This window comes from Rattus norvegicus, chromosome 5 (assembly GCF_021556685.1).
Source record: "Rattus norvegicus strain SHRSP/BbbUtx chromosome 5, alternate assembly SHRSP_T2T, whole genome shotgun sequence".
NCBI lineage: Eukaryota > Metazoa > Chordata > Mammalia > Rodentia > Muridae > Rattus > Rattus norvegicus.
The window spans coordinates 171968222-171990000 of record NC_141538.1 but is presented as its reverse complement, the minus strand read 5'-3'; the positions used below and the strand labels follow the sequence as shown (position 1 = coordinate 171990000).

At 47.2% G+C, this 21779-nt stretch overlaps 1 protein-coding gene across 6 annotated transcripts in view; it reads left to right on the top strand.

The window, feature by feature from the left end:
- The window catches only part of Prkcz (protein kinase C, zeta), a 111622-nt gene that overhangs the window by 6338 nt on the left and 83505 nt on the right, over nucleotides 1-21779 (top strand). For 2 of the 6 annotated variants that reach the window (NM_022507.2, NM_001429418.1), the window contains 1 exon segment: nucleotides 1122-1172. In NM_022507.2, the coding sequence (NP_071952.1) occupies nucleotides 1122-1172 (51 nt within the window). 6 annotated transcript variants of the gene reach the window in all.

Genomic DNA, 21779 nt, shown 5'->3' with positions numbered 1-21779 from the left:
AGAAGTGGTGGAAGGAAGATTGAGAAACTTCAAGAAAAACTTGTGCTATAGAATCAGTGAAAGCCAGCCTGGACCTTGTTTCAAAATAAAAAGTAAAAAGAGCGGGGGCTATGGATCCTATAGCTTAGCAGAACAGAAGCCTACTTGGCATTCTCAAAGCCCTAGGTTTAATTCTTAGTGATGCTTTTTTTTTTTTTTTGGTTCTTTTTTTCGGAGCTGGGGACCGAACCCAGGGCCTTGCGCTTCCTAGGTAAGCGCTCTACCACTGAGCTAAATCCCCAGCCCCCTTAGTGATGCTTTTTAAAATTCAATTTTCAAGATAATAGCTGTCCTTTCTTATTTCTGAGTTATATTACTAACGAGAATTGCTAGCTTTCCTTTGAGAGCTTTTCTTTTTTTTTCTTTATTAAATTACTTATTTACAAATGTTGCTCCCTTCCCGTTCCCTCTCCCCAAGTTCTACACACACACACACACACACACACACACACACACACACACACACACCATATCTCTGCTGTTCAAAAGCCCTTTCCCCTGGCACCTTACATAGGGTTTGACACAGTGATATGATTTGATTGGGCTTTTGAATTTCTCCTGAGGAATGTGTTCCAGGGTCCTTAGCTGGGTGGTGGTAGCACCCGCCTTTAAAATCCCATAGTTCTGGAGGCAGAGGCAGGTGAATCTCTGTGAGTTTGAGGCCCAGAGAAAGCAAGGAGGAGGAGGAGAAAGAGAAAGAGGAGGGGGAGGGTGGAGGGAGGGGGGACAAAAAAGAACAGGTCTGGGCTGGAGAGATGGCTCAGTGGTTAAGAGCACTGACTGCTCTTCCAGAGGTCCTGAGTTCAATTTTCCAGCAACCACATGGTGGCTCACAACCATCTGTAATGGGATCTGATGCCCTCTTCTGGTGTGTCCGAATAGAGCGAGATAGTATACTCAAATACATAAAATCAATGAATCGATCGATCAATCAATCAATCAATCTTTAAAAAAAAGAAAGAACAGGTCCTCAAGGTGACTGGGGGAACACTTTGATCTGACTCAGGGCGGATGCTCCCTGAGGCACGGTGTCAATAACACATCGACCACTAATTTTATCATTTCTTTTCTTTCTTATCCAGTTTTCCCAAGCATCCCAGAACAACCGGGCATGCCTTGTCCTGGAGAAGACAGTGAGTGTTCAATTAAAAACTTATTTGTCTTACCTTGCGTATATGGGTGTTTTGCCTGCATGTGTGTCTTTGTACCACATGAGCATCTGGTGCCTGCAGAGGCCAGAAGGTGGCATCAGATCCCCTCACAGTTTCTCAGCCACCATGCAGGTACCGGGAATCAAACCCAGGCTCTCTGCATGAGCAGCCAGTGCTCTTAACCACCGAGCCGTCATTCTAGCCTGAGAGCTCCAGTGTTAAATCTCCTCTTAATATGCGCCATGTGCTACAGGTAGAACTGCTGTCCACAATACCAGGGCAGTTGAGTGGGTGCCATGTGTGAAGTGGGGTCTTGGGGACCCAGAGTCATTTAACCCGGTGAGGGCTCTACAACCTCTACATGAACACTGCCGTCACCTCAAGATCCCTTTTCACTCTGCCTAGCTTCTGAGTCGTTTCCGTGGCTATGATGTGACTTTGTGGGCAGTGGGGAAGGTGAGAGCAGGAGGCATGGTTGGCTTGGTTCTTAGGTGGCAGAGTGCCCTGGTTTATCCCAGGAGGGAAATGCTATGCACTATGTCTGCCCCAGTGGAGACCACCCCAGGCCCAGCCTTCTTGCTCTCTTCCTGCCTGTGGTGATCCATTCAGTGTCCCTCTGGGTCAGTTGGTAGGAGATGAGGAAAGCAGGTCTCAGGAGTGGTGGGTTCTGAAGGGAGTTTTGCCTTTGCTTCTGATTGTGTTCTGGAGGCCATGCTTGGGTATTAAGGGGTAGCAAGGCTCCTCTCTGTGTGTGTGTGTGTGTGTGTGTGTGTGTGTGTGTGTGTGTGTGTGTGTGACAACTTCTGGCTTATCTGGTTAGTGGAGAAGTGCCTGAAGTTGCAGAACCCGGTGTGATTAGAGGCAGGTGATTGGCCCATGTGTTTCGCCTCCAGTGGGATGGGGAACCAGCCCAGGGTCATAGGGTAGGGAGTCCAAGGGAGAATATCAATACAGTGTGTTTGTGTCTGTATGGGAGTGTTCCACAAAGAGGTCTTTAACAGACTGAGTGGTGTGGAACCTGATGTTTCCTCTGGGGTGCCCATGTCCTGTGGAGAGACAGGCATCTGTCATCTTTTATGAGTATGTAAAACGATAAAATAAGGCAGAGGCTGGCAAGATGGCTCAGTTCGTGCCTGATGACGTGAGTTCAATCCCTGGGACCCTTGTAAAAGGGGGAGACAGCCAGCTCTATGGTTATATACTCAGACCTCCAAACACACACTACAGCACACGTGCACCTGTGCTCACACACATGATACACACATATACATGCTCACACAATAATAAAGTTTAAAAAAAAAATGAACAATGGAAGGCAGTTGAAGAGGAAGGATGAGATCATCCTCTTTGTCTCACTCCTGACTTTCACACCGATGTTCAGTGCCCTAGCTTGGTAGCCCCTGGCCTGCTTTCTGTCTGGATGGGTTTGCCATTTTTGGGTGGCCTCTGCTGCCTTGATGGCTTTTTGGCTGCGGCAACAAGATTGTGTTCATATCGTCTACCTTGTAATATTGGGAGAGTCTCCAGGGAGCTCACAGGGCCAGAGGGTGGCTCTAGGCGTTTGTACTCTGTCTCAGCCCTGCCCCATGGGTATAGGCTTCCTGGCATCCTGTTTGTATGTGGATGTTGTAGGGAGGTTACTGCTTTGAGTTGGTGGGGCCATTGCCATACAGTGTTGTCATTAAACGTGAGGCTGGGGTCTCTGTTGAAGAGTAGAAGTCAGGTGCGACAGGGTGGATCCCTACCACCCTGTGGGCATGCAGAGACTGTAGCTGAGCCTTAAGAAGGGCTAAGCTGGTCACATGAGTAGGCCCTTGAGAAGATTGCTGGGGTGACTCAGTCTCTGATAGACACGCAATTTTGTTCGAACATGCCCCAGAACCTTTTGCTGAGATCAGAAATTAAGCATCACAGAAGATCAGTGGATGATTGACAGGCCAGGATCTCATTTATGGACCACTCTGCCCTGGCTGGATGTTGCACTAGAGTATGGAAAGGCTTCTATTCCTCTGGAGCGTGGAGTGTGTGACCCTAGCACAGGGTCCCTCAGGATTTGCATACTGGCATTCTGTTACACTTTCCCACTTGATCCTTGTACTCATCTCTGACACAGGAAACCCCTGTTGTGGTTGTCCAGGGGAACTGTGTGACTTTACTGTCTGCAAGGACATTTGCCGAGGGTCAATGAGGAGGGTCAGCCTGGTGGGATGTCTAGGACAATGTGAAGTGGAGGGATGAACACATGAGTAGACCCTAAACAGAGGTGGATACAATTTTGCAAACTGTAGGACCTAGTTGACATGGAGCAAGGGAGTGTCTGGGAATGCCACATTGTATCTCAGCAGATCGCCTTTCAGCCCCCTGAACTCTTGGGGCTAGTCAAACCCTAACCTGCTTCTAACTCACTTAATTGTAAAGTGCTTAGTTAACATTTACCATCTGGAGGCAAACAGCATTAGAGCAGTACCCACTGCTCAGCTGCCACCACCTCGACCTCATCCTACACTTCAGCAGCCACCCAGTGCCCTAGTGAGGTAGCCCCTAGCCTGCATTCTGTCTCGATGGGTTTGTCTGTTCTGGACATTCCCGGTGAAAAGACTCACGTGCTTCGGGTCCTTATCCTCAGCTTGTTTTTCTCAATCTCACCCTGAGGTTCTTCAGTGCTGTAACTTATCAATACTTCACTCCTTTTCTGTTTTGTTTTGGGTTTCTCTGTGTGGCCCTGGCTGTCCTAGAACTCACTCTGTACACCAGGCTGGCCTCAAACTCAGAGATCCACCTGCCTCTGCCTCCTGAGTGCTGGAATTAAAGGAATGAGCCACCATGCCTGGTTTAGCTTTTGTATTTCATGTCTGTAAAAGTTTTAATTTTTTCTTGTACTATTTGTTAAAAAGATTCTCCTTTTCCCTGGGATTAAAAGCATACACCAGCACTGCCCAGCCCGGCTCCTTTTGTTTTGTTGATTTTTAAATTTCTGGGAGAATACACATAATTAAGTTTTTATTTATGTACGTACACTGTAGCTGTGTTCAGACACACCATAAAAGGGCACCTTTTACAGATGGTTGTAAACCACCATGTGGTTGCTGGGAATTGAACTCAGGACCTCTGGAAGAGCAATCAGTGCTCTTAAGCATGGAGCCATCTCTCTAGCCACATAATTAAGTTTTTTTTTTTAAAGATTTACTTATTTCTTATATTTACTGTGTACACTGTAGCTGTCTTCAGACACACCAGAAGAGGGCATCAGGTCTCATTAAAGATGGTTGTGAGCCACCATGTGGTTGCTGGGATTTGAACTCAGGACCTCTGGAAGAGCAGCCAGTGCTCTTAACCACGGAACCATCTCTCCAGCCCCATAATTAAGTTTTTAAATCACCATTTCCTTTTCTTTTTCTTTTCTTTCCTTTCTTTTGCCCCTTGAGATGGGTATTTCAGTGTTACCCAGGCTGCTCTTGAACTCTTGGATCCAAGCAGTGCTCCTGCCCCACCACATGGAGTAGTTAGGACTTCAGCATTCTTTGCCAGCCTGTGTTTGAATTGAGCTAGTTTTGCTTTGTTTTAATGCTTTATTTTTATTTTATGTGCATTGGTGTTCTGCAAGTTTTGTTTCTGTTGGAGGGAATCAGACTCCCTAGAACTGGAATTAGGGATAGTCATGAACTGCCATGAGGATACTGGGAATTGAACCCAGGTCCTCTGGAAGAATAGTCAATGCTCTTAACTGTTGAGCCATCTCTCCAGCCACAGGATTGTGCTGTTTTTGTTGGTGAGTATTAGGGGCTGTTTGTATACTTTGAATCTTAGTCTCTGCTCAGCGATGGCTTACAGATACTTTCTCTTCCTGTGTGTTGCCTTTTTTGTGTGTGTGTGTGTGTGTTGAAAGACCCTTTTGACATTCATAGTTTTAAAGCTTTTCTTGAAGTTGTTTGTTTTCCTCTTTTGTTGCCTCTGCCTTTGATGTCATGTCTGAAGGATTGTTGCCAAGTACCATGATGTGATGCCTTTGCTTGAATTTCCTTCTACAGTTTTAAGTTTGAGCCTTAATTGTGTGTGTGTATGCATGTGTCTGGTGCAGCAATGGAATCACAGCCTATCACATGCTAAGTAGGAACTTTACTGCCAAGCCACACTCAGTCTTAGAGTTTTGTGGGTTCTATTTCATATTTGGGTCATTGATCCACTTTAGGTTAGGTCTTGTATGTCTTTCCTTTCTTTTCTTTTCCCCCTTGAGACAGGGTTTCTCTGTGTAACAGCCCTGGCTGTCCTGGAACTTGCTCTGTAGACCAGGCTGGCCTTGAACTCAGAGATCCAGCTGGCTCTGCCTCCTGAGTGCTGGGATTAAAGGCATGAGCCACCATGCCTGGTTTAGCTCTTGTATTTCATGTCTGGTAAGAGTTTTAACTTTTTCTTGTTCTATTTGTTGAAAAGACTCTCCTTTTCCTGATGAGGGTCTTGGTACCCATGTTAACCATGTTCGTGTATATGCAAGGATTTGTTTCTGGGTTTTCTATTTGTCATGGTTAGCACATGAAATGCCAACCATGGGCTCACACATTTGAAGATTTGGTCTAGAGCTGGTGGCGCTATTCAGAGAAGTTTTGAAACCTTTGAACACTGGACTTCAAAGGCTTAAATGGTGGAGCTAGAGATTTTAGCTCACCGGGTTTTAGTATGAGCTCTCTGCTCCCTGGTTCACCAAAATGTGAGGAAGTTGTCACACGCTACTACACTGTGGTGTCTGCCTTGTCAAACCATGAGGCAAAATACATCTCCCTTAAGTGGCTTCTTATCGGGAGAGTGATGGCCATATTATTCCATTGGTCTTAGCATAAAGCAACTGATATGGTTACTGTAACTTTGTAGTAAGGTTTTTCTTCTGTGTTTTGTTCTTTTGAGAAAAAGTCTCATGTAGCCCAGTTTGGCCTCAAACTTGCTATCGTAGCTAAGGATGACCTTGAACCCTGATCTTTCTGCCTCTGGGATTATAGGTATGTGCCTAGATTTTCAGTGAGTTTTTAAGACAAGAAGTGTAGGGTGCTGGGTATATAGTTTGGTGGTAGAGTATTTCTCTGGGATGTGTAATGACCTAAATTCCATCACCAGTTAAAACTCTCTAACACACACACACAGAGTGAGTCCCTAGGCTCTCTGCTTTGTCAGAATTGCTTTGAGTTCTGAAGACTTTAATAATATTTTTTTTTAATTTAGAATTGGGCTTATATTTATAAAAAAAAAAAGTAAAAAAAAAAAAAAAGTACTGTTTTTCTGTGCTGGGGAACAAACCTAGGTCCCAGAGAACTCTAGGCACACGTGCTACCACAGAGCTTCACGTCTCTTAGTCTATGACCTGGAGGGTTTCACTTATTTATGTAGTTTTAAATTTCCTTTAGCAGTGTTCTGCAGTTTTCCTTTTACAGGGTTGGTTTGAATTGTTGTTGTTTGTTTGCTTGTTTGTTTGTTTGTTTGTTTATGGTGCTGGGAGTTGAACCCAGGGCCTTCCACAGCACGCTTGAACTACTGAGCAATGTCTTCATACAAGCCGTTCACCTCCTCATTTAATCTTTAAACCTTCGTTTCCTCTCCTTTCTGATACTGTCATAAATGGAACTTTTTTGTTGTTGTTGTTGTTTCCTTTTAGGATCATCCATTGTGCAGTGTTTTTTGTTTTGTTTTTTTCAAAATAGCAGGAAGACTTTACTCAGAGTGAGGGATGGTAGAGCAAGTACATCATGGACAGCAGGTCAGTGAGTGAAGCTTGGTCAGTTTCCGTCAATTTGACACAAGCCAGAGTCGTCTGGGAAGAGGAAACCTCAATGAGAAAATGCCTCCATCAGATTGGCCAACAGGCAAGTCTGTGAAACGTTTCCTGACTAGTGATGGACGGGGGAGGCCCGGCCCACTGGACAGTTCTATCCCTGGACAGGTGGTGGTCCTGGGTCGTATAAAGAGTCTGACTAAGCAGAGAACAAGCAAACACGTAGCCGCCCTCTGTGGTTCTACCTCCAGGTTCCTGCCTTAGCTTCCCTAGTTTACAGGCTGTGACCTGTAAATGAAATAAGCCCTTCCCTTCCCAAGTTGTTCTTTGGTGATAGAAAGAGCAGCTTACAGCAGTAGAAAGCAAACTAAGATGATTTGTGCACACTCACTTTTTTTTTTAAAGATTTATCTGTTTATTATATACATTGTCGCTGTCTTCAGACACACCAGAAGAGGGCATCAGATCCCATTACAGATGGCTGTGAGCTACCATGTGGTTGCTGGGACTTGAACTCAGGACCTCTGGAAGAGCAGTCAGTGCTCTTAACCGGGGAGCCACCTCTCCAGCCAACACACTTGCTTTTGTAGCTTGCGACTTGACTGAAATTGAATACCAAAGTTGTTACCTTCTAACAACTTCCATGGCAGCAATGACTTGTTCCTTTCCAGTGCGGGGAACTTGAATGCATCTCCTTCCACTGTTCTGGCTAGAACCTCAATGTTGTTGAGTTGAAGTGGTGATAACAGGCGTCCATCTTTGCCCTGGTCTTAGAGGAAAAATGCTGTGTTGTTGTTTTATTGTTGAGTGTGTTTTTTTTTAACTTTTTGCTTTTAGTAATGTTGGTTCAGCTTCTCTCTCTTCCTAGATCCTTGACTATTCTTATCATGAAAGATACTGGATTTTGCCGTGGGTTGTTCTGTACCTATTGAGATGATCATGTATTTTTTTTTAAACCCCTGTCACTGTGTATATCAACACTGAACAATTGTCTTTATTCACATGGGGGTATGGGGACATGAGTCCAGGCACCTGTGGAGGCCAGAGAAGGCATCAGATCCCCTGGAACTGTGGTTAAGAGAAGTTGTCAGCACCTCATGTGAGTGTGAGTGGCAGGGAACCAAACCTCGGTCCTCTGGGAGAGCAGAAAGTTCTCTTAACCACTGAGCCATCTCTCCAGCACTAAACTAACCAATTTTCAACTTTTGAATTTTCCTTGGATCTCGTTAATAAATTCCACTTGATCATGATGTATAATATCTTTTAATAGGTTGCTAAATTTATTTGTTTTTCTAGTATTTTATTGTTCTCTAGTTCTCTCTCTCTCTCTCTCTCTCTCTCTCTCTCTCTCTCTCTAATTTTTTAATGAGATTCAGGGCCCACCTGGATAATATAAGGATATGCATCATGGGCTTAGTACATCTACAAATTATATCATACCAGCAGGGGGTTTTTGTTTGTTTATTTTAGTCTGTTTGTTTTTTTTTGTGTTGTTATTTGTTTTTTCAAGACAGGGTCTCTCTGTGTAGCCTGTATAGCCTCGGCTATCCTGGAACTCACCCTGTAGACTAGTCTGGTCTTAAATTCACAGAGACCCGGCTGCCTCTGCCTCCCCAGTGCCAGAATTAAAGGCATTTGTGCCACCACCATGCCCGGCCATGCCAGCAAATTTTAAGGAAAGAATGAGGGCACATCTCCGTGAACACACATCTATTCAAATGCCCTTAGTTGGTGGCTTCCATAAGTTCCATTTGCGCTCTGCCCCTTGTACATTGGTGGGTCCGGTCTGATTTCTTCCTCCATCCCACGTTAGCCCTACACTGTTGTGCTGGAGGCTGTGTGGGACTGTGGTGGCTGTGGGGTTGGATCCCTGGGAGTTCTGAAGTGTATGGCACGTTCATGCAAGCCAGGAAAAGACTTACAGGTCTGTCTCTTGTCTCAGTGCACAAGCTTGTTCTTTCTTACGCCCAGTATCCTCCCAACCTGTTGAGCCAATGTGTTTGCTATCCCACTTATTCTGGTTAAAGATGTGAGCTTCCTGAAGCAGACAGAAAGTGTCCCAGACAAAGATATGGGCAGAGGAAGCCTTGGAGGGGTGTGGTCACCAGAGGAAGCTGAGGTGGTCATCTATTTAGAAAACAATCTGAAGCACCTTGGGATGTGATGCCTGTAACCCGAAGATGCTGGGAACAGGCCGAGGGAGTGGTTCTGTAGGAGAGCAGAGGCCTGGTCTTCAAAAGGCTTGGGTTCTATCCCTAGTGTTTGGAGAGAGGAAATAAAAATGGAGTGTAATATCCACGTGGCTACCGTCTTATTTGGCCACCATATCTGCAGTGTGACTTCAGGCAGATAAGTGAACTGTGTGGTGCCTCGGTTTCTCCCTCTGTAAGTGGGGACTATGAAGCTAATGGTGTTTAGAAGGGTACATGGCTATAATTCCAGCACTTGGGAGGTAGAGGACAGGGAGATCAGAAATTCAATATTATCTTTGACTACATAATGAGTTAGTCCTGCCGTGTCTACTCACCTTGAGACATTCTCTCAGAAAAACAAAACAGCCGTAAAGACAAAGAAGGAGTCGCCAGAACATGGGCAGGGAAACCAACTCTCTGATAATCACTGTACCTGCCAGCAGGCACAAATGGGAGTTCCTTACCAAGTGCCTCTAAAGCTTTGGGTCATCCTCGCCTGTAATGAGAATTCTGGAATTCTAGTTTCTTTAAAGAAACAAAAACAAAAAAACCACAGAAATATTGTAAGAACATATTTTCATTTTAATCCCAGGTGTGGGGACATGGGGCTGCTTCTGACTGGCAGCAGCAGCAGACTGTGACTTGCCTGGTGTTCTAGCAGAGACATGATTTTGCCAGCTGCAGATAGTTCCTACAATTGGGTGACATTCGGAATTCTGGGAACTTTTCAGAGGGTATGTAAATGCTAGGGCCTGGAGAGGCAGAGTTTGTTTGTGTTTGTTAGTAGTCGTGTTCAAAGAAGAAACAAGAAGAAAGAAACTAGATTCAAGGACCTCTCTCCCTTCTCTCCTCTTTTCTCTCCTATCCAGTGGTAGGAGGTGAAACAGGGCAAGGGATGGGTGGTTAAAGGATGAGGGAAAAGAAGAATCCACAAAGTAGCGAGACCTGCCACAAAGTAGCTAAACCTGGCTACACTCTCCTTGTCTTGGAGTTTGGGAGGAAGTGAGCCAGGCTTTGGGTGGGTGGGAGTTGTGGATCACCAGGTAGTTGGCAGGGAGATCGAGGTAGAGTTTGGTAGATTATCTCTGAGCAAACTGCAGAATCTTTTCCAATTTCCTGAGACTCTAGTATTTATAGGTTGGCCCATTGTTTGGTTAATCTACTTTCATTCATACTTGTCTCAGACTATTTGCAACAAATTGGAAAAGCTACTTTTGCACCTAAAATAGGGTCCTAACAAAATTAGCAATCAGCCAGTTCAGCCTTCATTTTCTAGAGTTTTTGCAAAACTGGATATTTTGGGCTGGTCTGGAAGAGAGAAATTGGCCAGACAGTGTTTGTGGTGTGATACAAATTTTTACATTGGGCACATTTTTCTTGTTGAAGCCGATCAGGGAGGTCATGGTTCAGTTATTGCATGATTTTATAATCTTAGTCGAGGGCTTGCAAACTTCCTAGTATAGAACCAGGAACTAAATATTTTTGGTCTTTGTGGACCGTACAGTAGTACATCTCTATCTTAAACAACAGTTCCTATCACTGCACTGTACCTCAGTGAGTATCCCAATAAAACTTTTACATACACTGAAATTTGTGTTTTGGATATGTTTATGCCTTTTGAAATATTTTATTTCAGTAATTAAAAGTGCTAAGATTCTTTTTTGAATGCTGGAAATTGTGTCCACTGCCTTGTACACACTAGGCAAGTGTTCTACTATTGAACTAAACCCATGGCCCTTGGTTTTTAGAGACAAGTTCTCACTTTGTACCCCAGGCTGGCAATCTTCCTGCCTCTGCCTCTCGAGTGCTGGGATTGAAGGCATGTGCCACCACCACCTTCTCAAGGGTCATTCTTGAGTCTTACTTGACTAGAGTACTAGGTGGCAGAGGAGGGGCCTTGCAAGCACCATGTCTATAAGTTCCACATTTTCTGAAGTGCCTTGCTGGTCCGCTGCCAAAAGAGGTAAGCTGGGAGAAATGGCTTCCCTCTGTTCAGTGCTGGACTGAAGGGGCTGTGATTTGAACCCAGAACTCAGGTGAACAAACACAGATCTGAGTTGATGTCACTGTGGTGTAAGTGTGGCTTCACCAGCAGGTCCTGGGGTGGGCTCCACCCCATGTACCAGTGTGGGGAAGCATGAGGATCAAGCAGTCCATCACTGGCTCCCAGTCTGTCTAGGTGGATTGCAGCCTGGCAAGACACAGCTTAGTATGTTAGGCCTGCCTCCTAACCCTGGCTTGCATATGTGTGGTACCAGGCTGGCAAAAGTTGCTCAGTTCTCTGGGGACTTAAATCCTTCTGTTTTTACTTTGGCCATTACCCACTGTCATCCTCCACGTGGTGAGGTCCTTGTAGTGGATGCACCTAAAATTTGCAAAGGCCATTTGAACCAGGCAGGGTTTGGCTTGCATCGATTGAGATCTCATTCTGGGCACAGGCTAACCCCTGAGTGTTCACAGTCTCTTGGTGCCTTTGTGTGGAGCTCATATCACAGACCATTGCCATCCCCGGAGTTGCTGCACCCAGAGCCCCAGCCTGGGGCTGATGGGAAGGACCCTAGTCACCTGGGGTGTTTCCCAGATGTGATATTTTAAAGGCTGCTGAGTATGAGCCCTCCGTGGCTGGGCCCTGGCCAGCCCTCATCCTGTCCGCAGGCTCAGCACAGAGACGCTTGTTTTCGTGTGACGTCAGCTCCTCCGTATCCATGCCGCGTTTTAGTGTGTGCCTCAGCTGCCGGCTGTAGCTTCCCAGGGGAGCCGGGTACCACCCGGGCCTGGAGACATGAGGAGGCAGAGATGTGAGAGGCGGGGAGCAGGACAGTCAACCTTCTATTAGATGCCTGCTCTCCAGCAGTAACCCACCCTGCCTATTGTCGATCCGGAGACCCACCCAGCCCATTGTCGGTCCGGAGGCCAGGGGACGCAGCATCGGCTCCTTAAAGGGACGGAAGATGCCTCCTTGCGCGCCCACCTTCGGTAGAGCATAAAGAATTCCGTGCTGAAGAGGCAGCAGAGAAAGCCGGTGAGTAAGGCAGGACTCTCCTGTGGATTTTCCACCAGGCCCGAGGTGGTGGCGTTGCAGGCCTCGCGAATGCAGCGGCCGGGTCTGCGGAGCACAAGTCAGTGCTTTGGGTCTCATCTTGGCTCTGTCAGAGCCTGCGTGCTGCACAGATGTTCCAGCACGGTCGCGACTAGGGCAGGGATGCTGCCGCAGCCTCTCGCGGTGATGTCGGAGGAAAGCACACCGAGAGGCTGTTGTTGTTTTCCCCGGTGACAGATTTCCAGAAAAATAAGCCACAGCACAGCAGACTGAGCTGCCCGAGCAGCTGACTTGAATGTGAGTGAAGGAGACGTGCTGGAGGCCTGGGGTGGGGAGCTGCTGCAGAGGCCGTTGAGGCTCTCTCCTCACTTAGCCTAGCCCTGGGGAGCCTCTGCGATCTGGAGTGTTGCCGTGACTGGGCTTTTGCAGTCGTGAGTCTGTGTCGTGGTCAGAGCAAACATGCATGTCTTTTTTACTCTGTGTTGCTGCAAGTGGATGGATCAATGGGACCACGATGATGAGGTCCGGGCTCCCGCCCGACACTCAAAACAGCCAGCACCTGTTTCCATGAACAAGTGCACCTCTGGCTTGTAGCCTGGCAGGGGCCAGCCTACCCTGCCTTTCTGAGCCGTGCCTTTGCACTGGCAACAGCCTCGTGTTGGAGTCTGGGTGGCACGAAAGGCTCTGACGTGCACGGCGTGCTCCGCCAGGGTCCTCGGATGTCGGCAGGCAGTGCGGCCTTGGCGCCCAGTTCTCTGTCCTGACATGGTTGGAGGTAGATTTAGACGGGTCTGAGGGCTGTACAGGATTGAGGGCGAGGGGTATGCATGGGGGTGGGAGATGTTTTTCTGACGACCATTTTGCAAGGCTTTTCTTTTTAAACAACAAAAACAACTACCAGCTTCCTCTACCAAGCCCGGCAGGGCCTTGGAGCCTGGAGAACCAGGTTACCCAAAGGTAGCTGCCCCTTATTTGGAAGGTGCAGAGGTGCTGGCAAAGACACCCCCTCCCTGGAGGGGGGTTCAGTAAAGAGTGCCCTTCCCCCAGGCATGGGGTGCTGCTTGCAGCCAGAATGGGTCTCAAGGGTGGCTTGTTTGTTTTGGGTCCTTGAATTATGGAATTATGTGAGATCAGTTAGCAGGGGTGTTTGCTTGCACAAGTGCCTACTAGGGAGGAGAAATGAGCTGTGTCACAGTTTCTCTGGGCTGTATAAGGTGCCATGGCCTCTTTCCATTTGTGAGAGACCGCTTGCTTGCGGTGCACAGCTAACTTGAACCCTTAGAAAGTGGACACACAGCCAGGGTCTCCAAAGCTGGTAACTGGGTCTTGAGATCTTCCTGGTGGGACAGAGCCAGGGTCAGTGGACAGCCTCCAGGAGCCAACAGGCCCTCCCCCACGAAGGCATCCCTCATAGCTGCTGGCAGAACACAGAATGGGTCATGGCTGCTGCATGTTACCTGTTTTTGTGTCTTGGCCAAGTCTGCATAGAGACCTCCTCCTCGTCTAAGCTGAATCAGCTTCCAGTGGGCTCCTCCCGCGTCTTTGTAAAGTTCAGAGGCACCAGTAATTATGTAAGGAGTTAGCTGTGAGCTCTGTTCTTGCCTCCCAGACTTCACTCCTGAGCCTCAGGCTGCTGCCTTGCAGTACTTCTCCGGGCTGCCTGCCTGCCTGCCATTCCTCGCTCTGTCAGATCATGCAGGTCCAAGTGTCTGGGTACCCTAGAGCCCCTTTAACAGTTCGTGCCAGGAGCTTCAAGCAGGTTCCCTGGTGGTCCACACCTCCAGCTAGGATGCAGGAACCTTTGGGGTTGGCTGTGGGGCCAGTGAGCGTTCTTGGAAGTTTTCCCATATGCGTTGTCTGATCTCTGATTTGTATGTAGAGTGTTCTGGTCTGACCATTAGAACTGTCCAGGGGGTTGTGCTCTGCACTGCCGAGAGTCTTAACACAGAGTGGTTGTTTCCTTTGCTGACCTGGATTGGTTGTGAGGTGTCGTACTGAGGAACGACCATCTTGGTGAGGGACACACCTCTGAGTGGACTGTTTTGTGAGGAGACACCTCAAAAACCCAGAATATTTCATTTTTGAACTTGTCCCTTGGTACCCCTAACCCTCGGTCCTACGCCATCCTGCTCACTTACTGTCTCCTGCAATCCATGGCCACAGGGCCTTTGCTTACACTGTGTCCTCCCTAATCGGCAGGGGAAATGGTGCTGCGGCCATAGTTACCACAGATTTACTTCCTAGGAAGGCCAGGCACCCCAGGAGCCCAGCCCTCGGCTAAGAGGTCAAGCCGGGAGCACGCTCAATGTGTGTTGCTTTAAGAAGGTTCAGAAGAGCCTTGTCCAAAGTAGGCTGTCTCAGTTCCCACTTGCCCTGTTCAGATCCAGAGACAGCCCGGCATCCCCCTGCCCCAGTGTGTTTATTTTTAGGACACCCTAAATACGTGGAGTAGGGCACCTCATTACGACAGGCTGCCTCTCTGTTTCTGTCTCCGAGACCTCTGTGCAGAGTCTGCCAGATTCGGCCCCCCTCCCCCCAGGTAGTCACGAACAGAGAGACAAGTGTGCGGCACCGTGAGACGGTCTCCAGCGTGACAGGAATCTGTTTGTTGCCACACCTCGACGGGAGTCTGCCTCAGTTTCCATCTGGTTCTTGGGGTTTATGTTGTTTTTACAGCGTTGGGGTTTGGCTGTGATTGATCTCATGGGTGCGTCTGTGGCATGTGTGTCTGTGGAGACCAGAGGCAACATCAGTTGTCTTCACTTCTCGCCTCATCTTTTGAGAGGCCTCTTGCCGACCGTAGACTGGCTGGCCAGAGCAATCTGTGGGCCTGCCTGCCTTCCCCCTCCTGAGCACCGGGCTCATCTCAGACCTGGCTTTTTATGTGGGTGCTGGGAATCCAAACTCGTGCTTCCACGGCAAGTCCTTCACTGAGTCATCTCCTTTCTAAATGTCTCTTTTGTTGGAGGTTCTAAAAAGTCTGGTTTCCAGTAAGACGGAGCCACCGAATGTTGGCAGGCAAGGAAGGATCTGTACAAGCTGCCGGCGCCTAACCGTAGCCGCCCTGGTCACTGGCCCTGGACTGCTGCCTCGATTTGCTCTTCAGTGAAATGGGAGCGTTAAAAAGCGCGAATTGAGGTCTCGATCAGCAGAGCCTATGTCTTGTCCTGGTCAGGAAGCTGCTTCGTCAAATGCTCATTTATAAACTCAAGAGTGTGTATTTAAGGTTGTTGTTGTTGTTGCCGCTGTCATTTTTAAAAAGAAAGAATCTCACTGTGTAGTTCTGGACTGTCTACTCTGTGTGTAGACCAGGCCTCAGACTCAGTTCTGCCTCCTGAGTGCTGGGATTAAAGGCCTGGATCACCACGCCCGCCTATAACTAAATGTTTATGTTGAGCTTTGTGTATTTCTGTTTTACTGTGCAGCTAGAAAGGGACTGGACCTCGTTTCCCTCAGCCTAGCCTCAACCTCAACCCTTAATTCTTCTTGGGGTCATTTCCACGATGTCGGCGTCTTTTTAACGTTTACCTCCAAGTGCCTGTGTAACACCTCGGTGCAGTTATTTATATAGACTTGCAAATCTAAGTTGGTTCTCATTTCTTTCTCCCTCTGGACCTGTCAGTTCAGCTCTGTCCTCCCAACAGATGCAGTGCCCAAAGAGGTCAGAAGAGGGCATAGGATCCCCTGAGGTTACAGTCACGGACAGTTGCTAGCAATCACGTAGGTGCTGGGAGCAAACCCAGGTCTGCAAGAGCAGCAAATGCTCTCACATCACTCCAGTCTCTGCATTTACCGTGGAATCACCATGCTGTTAGCAACAGTCACTTTCCCAGTTTTACAAAACTCTGTTTTCCCTGGAGCGATTCCTGATTTTTGTCTTTCGGTTTTATCCTGTTTTTATTGGTTTGGTCATGCATTCCAGGTTGGGCCGGAACTGGATATGTGGTCATAAAGTTGAGCTTTGGATCCTCCTGCCTCAGTCTCTACCAGCTGAACTGTATCCCTAGCTTCTCTCAGTTAAAAAAATTTTTTTTTAATTTATTATTATTGTGTATGGGAGAGAGAGGTGCACATGTGTACACATGTGTGCTGTGCATATGTTTAGGACATCCTTTTATTATTGTGTGAGAGAGAGGATGTATATGAGGTGCACATGTGTACACATGTGTGCTGTGCATATGTTCAGGACATCCTTTATTGTGTGTAAGAGAGAGGATCTATATGATGTATACACACAAACACATGTGCATGTACACATGTGTGCTGTGCATATGTGCAGGATATCCTTTATTTATTATTATTGTGTGTGAGAGAGGATGTATATGGTGTACACATGTGAACATGTACATGTGCACATGTGTGCTGTGCATATGTGCAGGACATTCTTTTGTGTGTGAGAAAGGATGTATATGTACATACGTGTATACATGTATGCCTTGCATATGTGCAGGACATCCTTTTATTATTATTCTGTGTGAAAGAGGATGTATATGATGTACACATGTGAACATGTACATGTACACATGTGTGCTGTGTATATGTGCAGGACATCTTTTTGTGTGTGAGAGGATGTATATGTACATACATGTACACATGTATGCCTTGCTTATGTGCAGGAGATCCTTTATTATTGTGTGTGAGAGAGAGGAGGTATATGATGTACACACTTGAACACGAAGATGTATGCATGTGTGTTGTACATTCCTTTTTCAAACTCACGTGGCTAGCCTTGTGCAGCAACCCACTGAAGCACCTCACCAGACGTCTCTAGCGTTTTTGAGAAGTTCTGTCTTCCCTCTGTGCCTCTTTTGGACGGTGACACTCGCCTCGTGCATGTTTCAGGACCTCTGAGCCCAACCTAGAAATGGTGCCACCTCCTCTGCTGGTCCTCTTGGTCCAACCCATCTGCTTTTCCTTTTTGGTATAACTTATGGTTGAGATCCATTCCAGAGACCCAGGAAGGAGGACGTGGGTGGCAAAGTTTTAACTTCTCAGAAGTTCTCTTGCTGTAACAGCACCTACGGTGTCAGTTCACAAAGGTATAAAGTACATTTATGCAGACCTCACATTAGTCTGGCTTCTAGTGTGATTCAGAAGCCAAATATTTAGGCATGTGTGTGTGTGTGTGTGTATGCGTGTGTGCATGTATGCGTGTGTGCGTGTGTGCATGTGTGCATGCATGCCTGTGTATATGTGTGTGTGCATGCATGAGTGTGTATGTATTCATGTGTGTATGCATGCATATGTTCGTCTGTATGTGCATGTGTATGTGTTTCTCTCCAAGGACTTTTGTATCTTTTTACTTGTCTGTGTGTTCTTAAGTTTCCTAGTGATGGCCCTTGATGCAGGGCACTTATTTAGGTCTATCCTACTAGCAGCTTTAAAGGTGGACACATATGTTGTTTGGATGTGGGGAGCTTCATAGTTAGGTTTTCTTGCATGACTGATTTCCTTTCCACTCTCTCTTTGGAGGTCCCCTCTGGTCTTTGTTTGGTCCTCCAGGACAGTCCTTCAGTCTTCCCTGTCTCCTATCTCTGTGTCTCATTTTTCCATATGTCCCAGGGTCTTCTTGTCCAAACCATCCCTTAAATCCTTAAGTATCATCCCATCCCCTCCTCAGGTATTTTTATAATCTAATGAGCTTCTACATATTATATATGTATATGTATTACTCTACATACGTATAATTTGATATTCTATTATATACATACATATAATATTTAACATATATTCTATATAATAACATGTATACACATACATGCATACATGTATATATCTAAGGCTGCCCTGGTACTTGCTATGTAGGCCATGCTGGCCTCACACTTTAAGTAGTCCTCTGGCCTCGGTCTCCTAAATGCTGGGATTATGACCTTTGCTGCCACTCCTAGTCCCTTCTTACCTTTTAACTTTTGAAAGATCTTCGCTGTTCTCCAATCTTCCTTTTAAAAACTATGCCCATCTCTTGGACTGGAGAGATTCAGTTGGTAAAGGGCTGGGTTTGCTTGCAGCTGTCCTGAGTTCAATCCCCAAGACCCTGTAAGGCTGAGGTGACCCCGTAAGGCTAAGGTAACACAGCACATCCATAACAGCAGTATTTGGGAGCTGGAGGGTCAAGACCCCATGCTACAGCCAGCTCTGGCTCTCCTTGGTAGAGACAGTTCCTCAGATGGCCTGTGTCTCTGATGTCCTGTGAGAATTAGAAGGTGCTGGCTCACTTGGGTTAGGCTGGCACTTTCTCACATAGTCTGCTCAGGGTTTGGGAAGGAAGATTGTCGAAATGAAGGCCGCCTCTCTTGCCCCCTCATGGTCACCTCAGACTGTCCAGCATCCAGCCAGCTCAGTCCTGCTGACATCCATCGCCTGGCTGATGTCTCCCCACCAAGAGGTGACCCTCTGTTCCTTGCCCATTTAAGAGGAGGATGTTCGTTCAGCCACTCACAGGGTGGGTGTCACTGTCCCACCTAAGAGCGAAGGTGCTACCCAAATGGTACCGAGTCCTTTGTGAGAACCTCATCTTTTCTCCCACTTATGGATTTGCTGGATCTCCCTCCTGTCAGAGTGTCTTAGTGACTGTCTTAGAGTCATCGTCTTGTTCTCCTGCATGGGTGACTTGGCCTGAGCTTTGGAGCTCCTTCAGGTCTGCTCTGCAGGATGGTGACAGAGAGCCAGGAGGACATGGATCCCTGGCTGGTGTGGCGACTTTGATGAGAACGGCCCCATAGCTCGTACGTTTGAATGCTTGGTCCCCATTTGGTGGAATTGTTTGGAAAACTTCGGATGTATGTCACTGGAGACAGTCTTTAAGGTTTCAAGAGACTTAGTCCATTCCCAATGTGTGTGTGTGCGCTCCCCCCCCCACACACACACACAGATAGCCTCTCGGCTCTTCCACAATGACATTGCTGCCACTTGTCCTATCTGACCTGGGTGCCCTTTTCCTTCTGAAGGCTTTGGGTCTCTGGCCCTTCTGAGTCCTTCAAGACAGACCTGATAAAACTCAACCTTGGAGCTGCCGTTCAACTCTTAAGCCAAAAGGCGACAGAAAAAAGAAAGTATATGACTTTGAGCAGGGACCCTAATTAATCATTTTGTAAACATACTTGATTAAGGTCACACCTGGTACATGTTCAGCATAGACTCTCTGAGTGGGGCCGTGGGGGTGGGGGAGTCAGAAGTTGTGCTTGCCAGGCAGACTTCAGGCTGTGCACACAGAGGGACTTATAAGAGCGAGTAACCCACCTAGGATTGGGCCTCACCGCAGGGTCCCTATTGGAGGAGGAGGCCCTTGGGATGCCGGCTGGGTGATAGGCTAACCTTAGGTAGCTCCTTTGGTTTTCCTCTTTGGTCTTAGTTGGTTTTAAGGGGAAGCTGCTTTCTAGCTGCCGTGTTAGTAAGTCAGTTTTTTTTTTTTTTTTTTTTTTTTTTTTTTTTTTTTTTTTTTTTTTTTTTGGTTCTTTTTTTTCGGAGCTGGGGATCGAACCCAGGGCCTTGCGCTTCCTAGGCAAGCGCTCTACCACTGAGCTAAATCCCCAACCCCAGTAAGTCAGTTTTAAATTCCTCAGGACCAGCTTTCCGTGGTGTACTCTCTCCTGTGTCACTGGCCCCCTGTGTCCCCTCAAAAATCTTCATAGTCTTTGACCACATTTTAGGCCCCTTTGAAATTACAACAAGCCCTCAATTCTAGTGGGCTTGTAGGTGTAAGGCCTAGTGTGAGCCTCCTGTACTGTCCCTTCAGGGTTTCTGGAAGAAGGTGATGGTAGTGGGAGGACAGGTTTCTGTATTGCCACATACCAGGGTCCCTAGATTTGTGTCTTTGTCCCCTCTCTGTGATCTCCAGCTCCTAGCTGTTGAGCTCACTGTTGGTATTAGACTGATAACATGACCACCAGGTACACTCTCTGCAGTTCTAAAAGTTTAAACTGAGCCCGGCGTCGGTGGTACACCCCTAGGATCCCAGCAATTGAAAGGATCAAAAGTTCAAGGCTTGCTGGGAGTTAGGGGGAAGTGGGGTGTGGCACACGCCTTTAATCCTAGCACTCAAAAGGCAGAAACTGGTGGATCTCTTGCAGGCAGAGCAAGTTTCAGGACAGCCAGGGCCACACAGAGAAATCCTGACTCAGAAAAACAAAACAAAAGTTCAAGGCTACCCTGCGTTATGTAGGAAGAAAGAAGAGAAAGAAACGTCGAATAAAAAGTGTTTTCATTTATCCATTTTTTTTTTTTTAAACGTAACCTAGGATTGGAGAGATGGCTCAGTGGCTAAAAGGACACGGGTACAGTGGCCAGTACCCATGGGGTAGCTCATGTCCTCCATTAATTTGCTCTCTGGGAATCGGATGTCATCTTTCCTCTTTGGACACCGGGCAGATGTAATACGTAAAGTAAGTCCCTTTTTAAAAGAAAATCCACTATAAATTTATATGAATAATGTTACTGAATGGAATCTACTTTTTATTCATTAATTTTTATAGTGCACAAGCCTGGAGTTCTGGCATGCACCCTACCACTGAATTCTGCCCCGGCTCTTTTGGAATTTATTTGAGACGGTGTTTTGCTAAGTCACCTAGGCTGACATTGAATTCTGGGTCCTCCTACTTCAACCCTAACAGTAGCTGAGATTACAAGTCTTTGCTACCAGGCCTGGCTGTACAATTATTTTCAAGCACACGCACTATACACACACAAACACACACACACACACACACACACACACACACACACACACACACAATGACAGTGCGGTCAATGTTTTATATCTGCCTCAGTAGGAGACAGCTGGATTCGTGTACCTGCCTCTGCGTTCAGTCCGCTTCAGAATACTGGTTTTGGTTGAAGCCGTGAACAGAACTAGTACGAGAAGCAGCTCAGACTATTTTTATTTTAACCCTGGGTAAATGTGGATATTCTTTAGTGTTTCTCTAAAACCTGCCTATTGGTCGGTTCCTGTAGGCTAAATTCAGTGTTGAGGTGATTTCTTACCTTACGGTAGGGCCCAGGGCTCAGTCTTCCCATTTGAATAGTCCTGTTGGTCTGGGAAGGTGGCACCCTCAGTGGGCCTCACCAGTTCTAGCCGTGCCACAGAGGATCCCCGATACTCTCATGAGAGGGTCCCTTCCATTGTCCTGCTCCCTGGAGAAGTGGGTGTCAAGGCTCCCTCACTGAATCTTACCAACCTAAGGGTCCCCAGACCTTGCTGGGCTTAGCTAGTCTCTGCCCAGCATCTCCCCACACATGCCTAGCCACAGACGTGCTAGCCTGTGTCAGGGGCCTGCGGTTCTATACATGGCCAACTGAGCCCTGGGGACTGTGGATGAACAAGGTCACAATGCCATTTAGGGTCCTTTGTCCCTGGGCCTCTTCTCACCCAGGCTACCCAGGTCTGTGTCTGTGTGGCTGGACTCTTATCAGGTAGGTTGTAAGTGGGGGGTCCCCAGTCCTCTGGGCTAGGAGTCTCAATGAATTCAAGCTAGGCCTTGAGGCAGGAACAGCTGGGTACCGTGTCCAAGCCTGCAGCCAATGAACCTGCCGTAACCACAGGCTGTAGAGTTTGTATCCCTTGGAAAACTCTGGCAAAAATCTATCAGGTGCATTTTCAAATT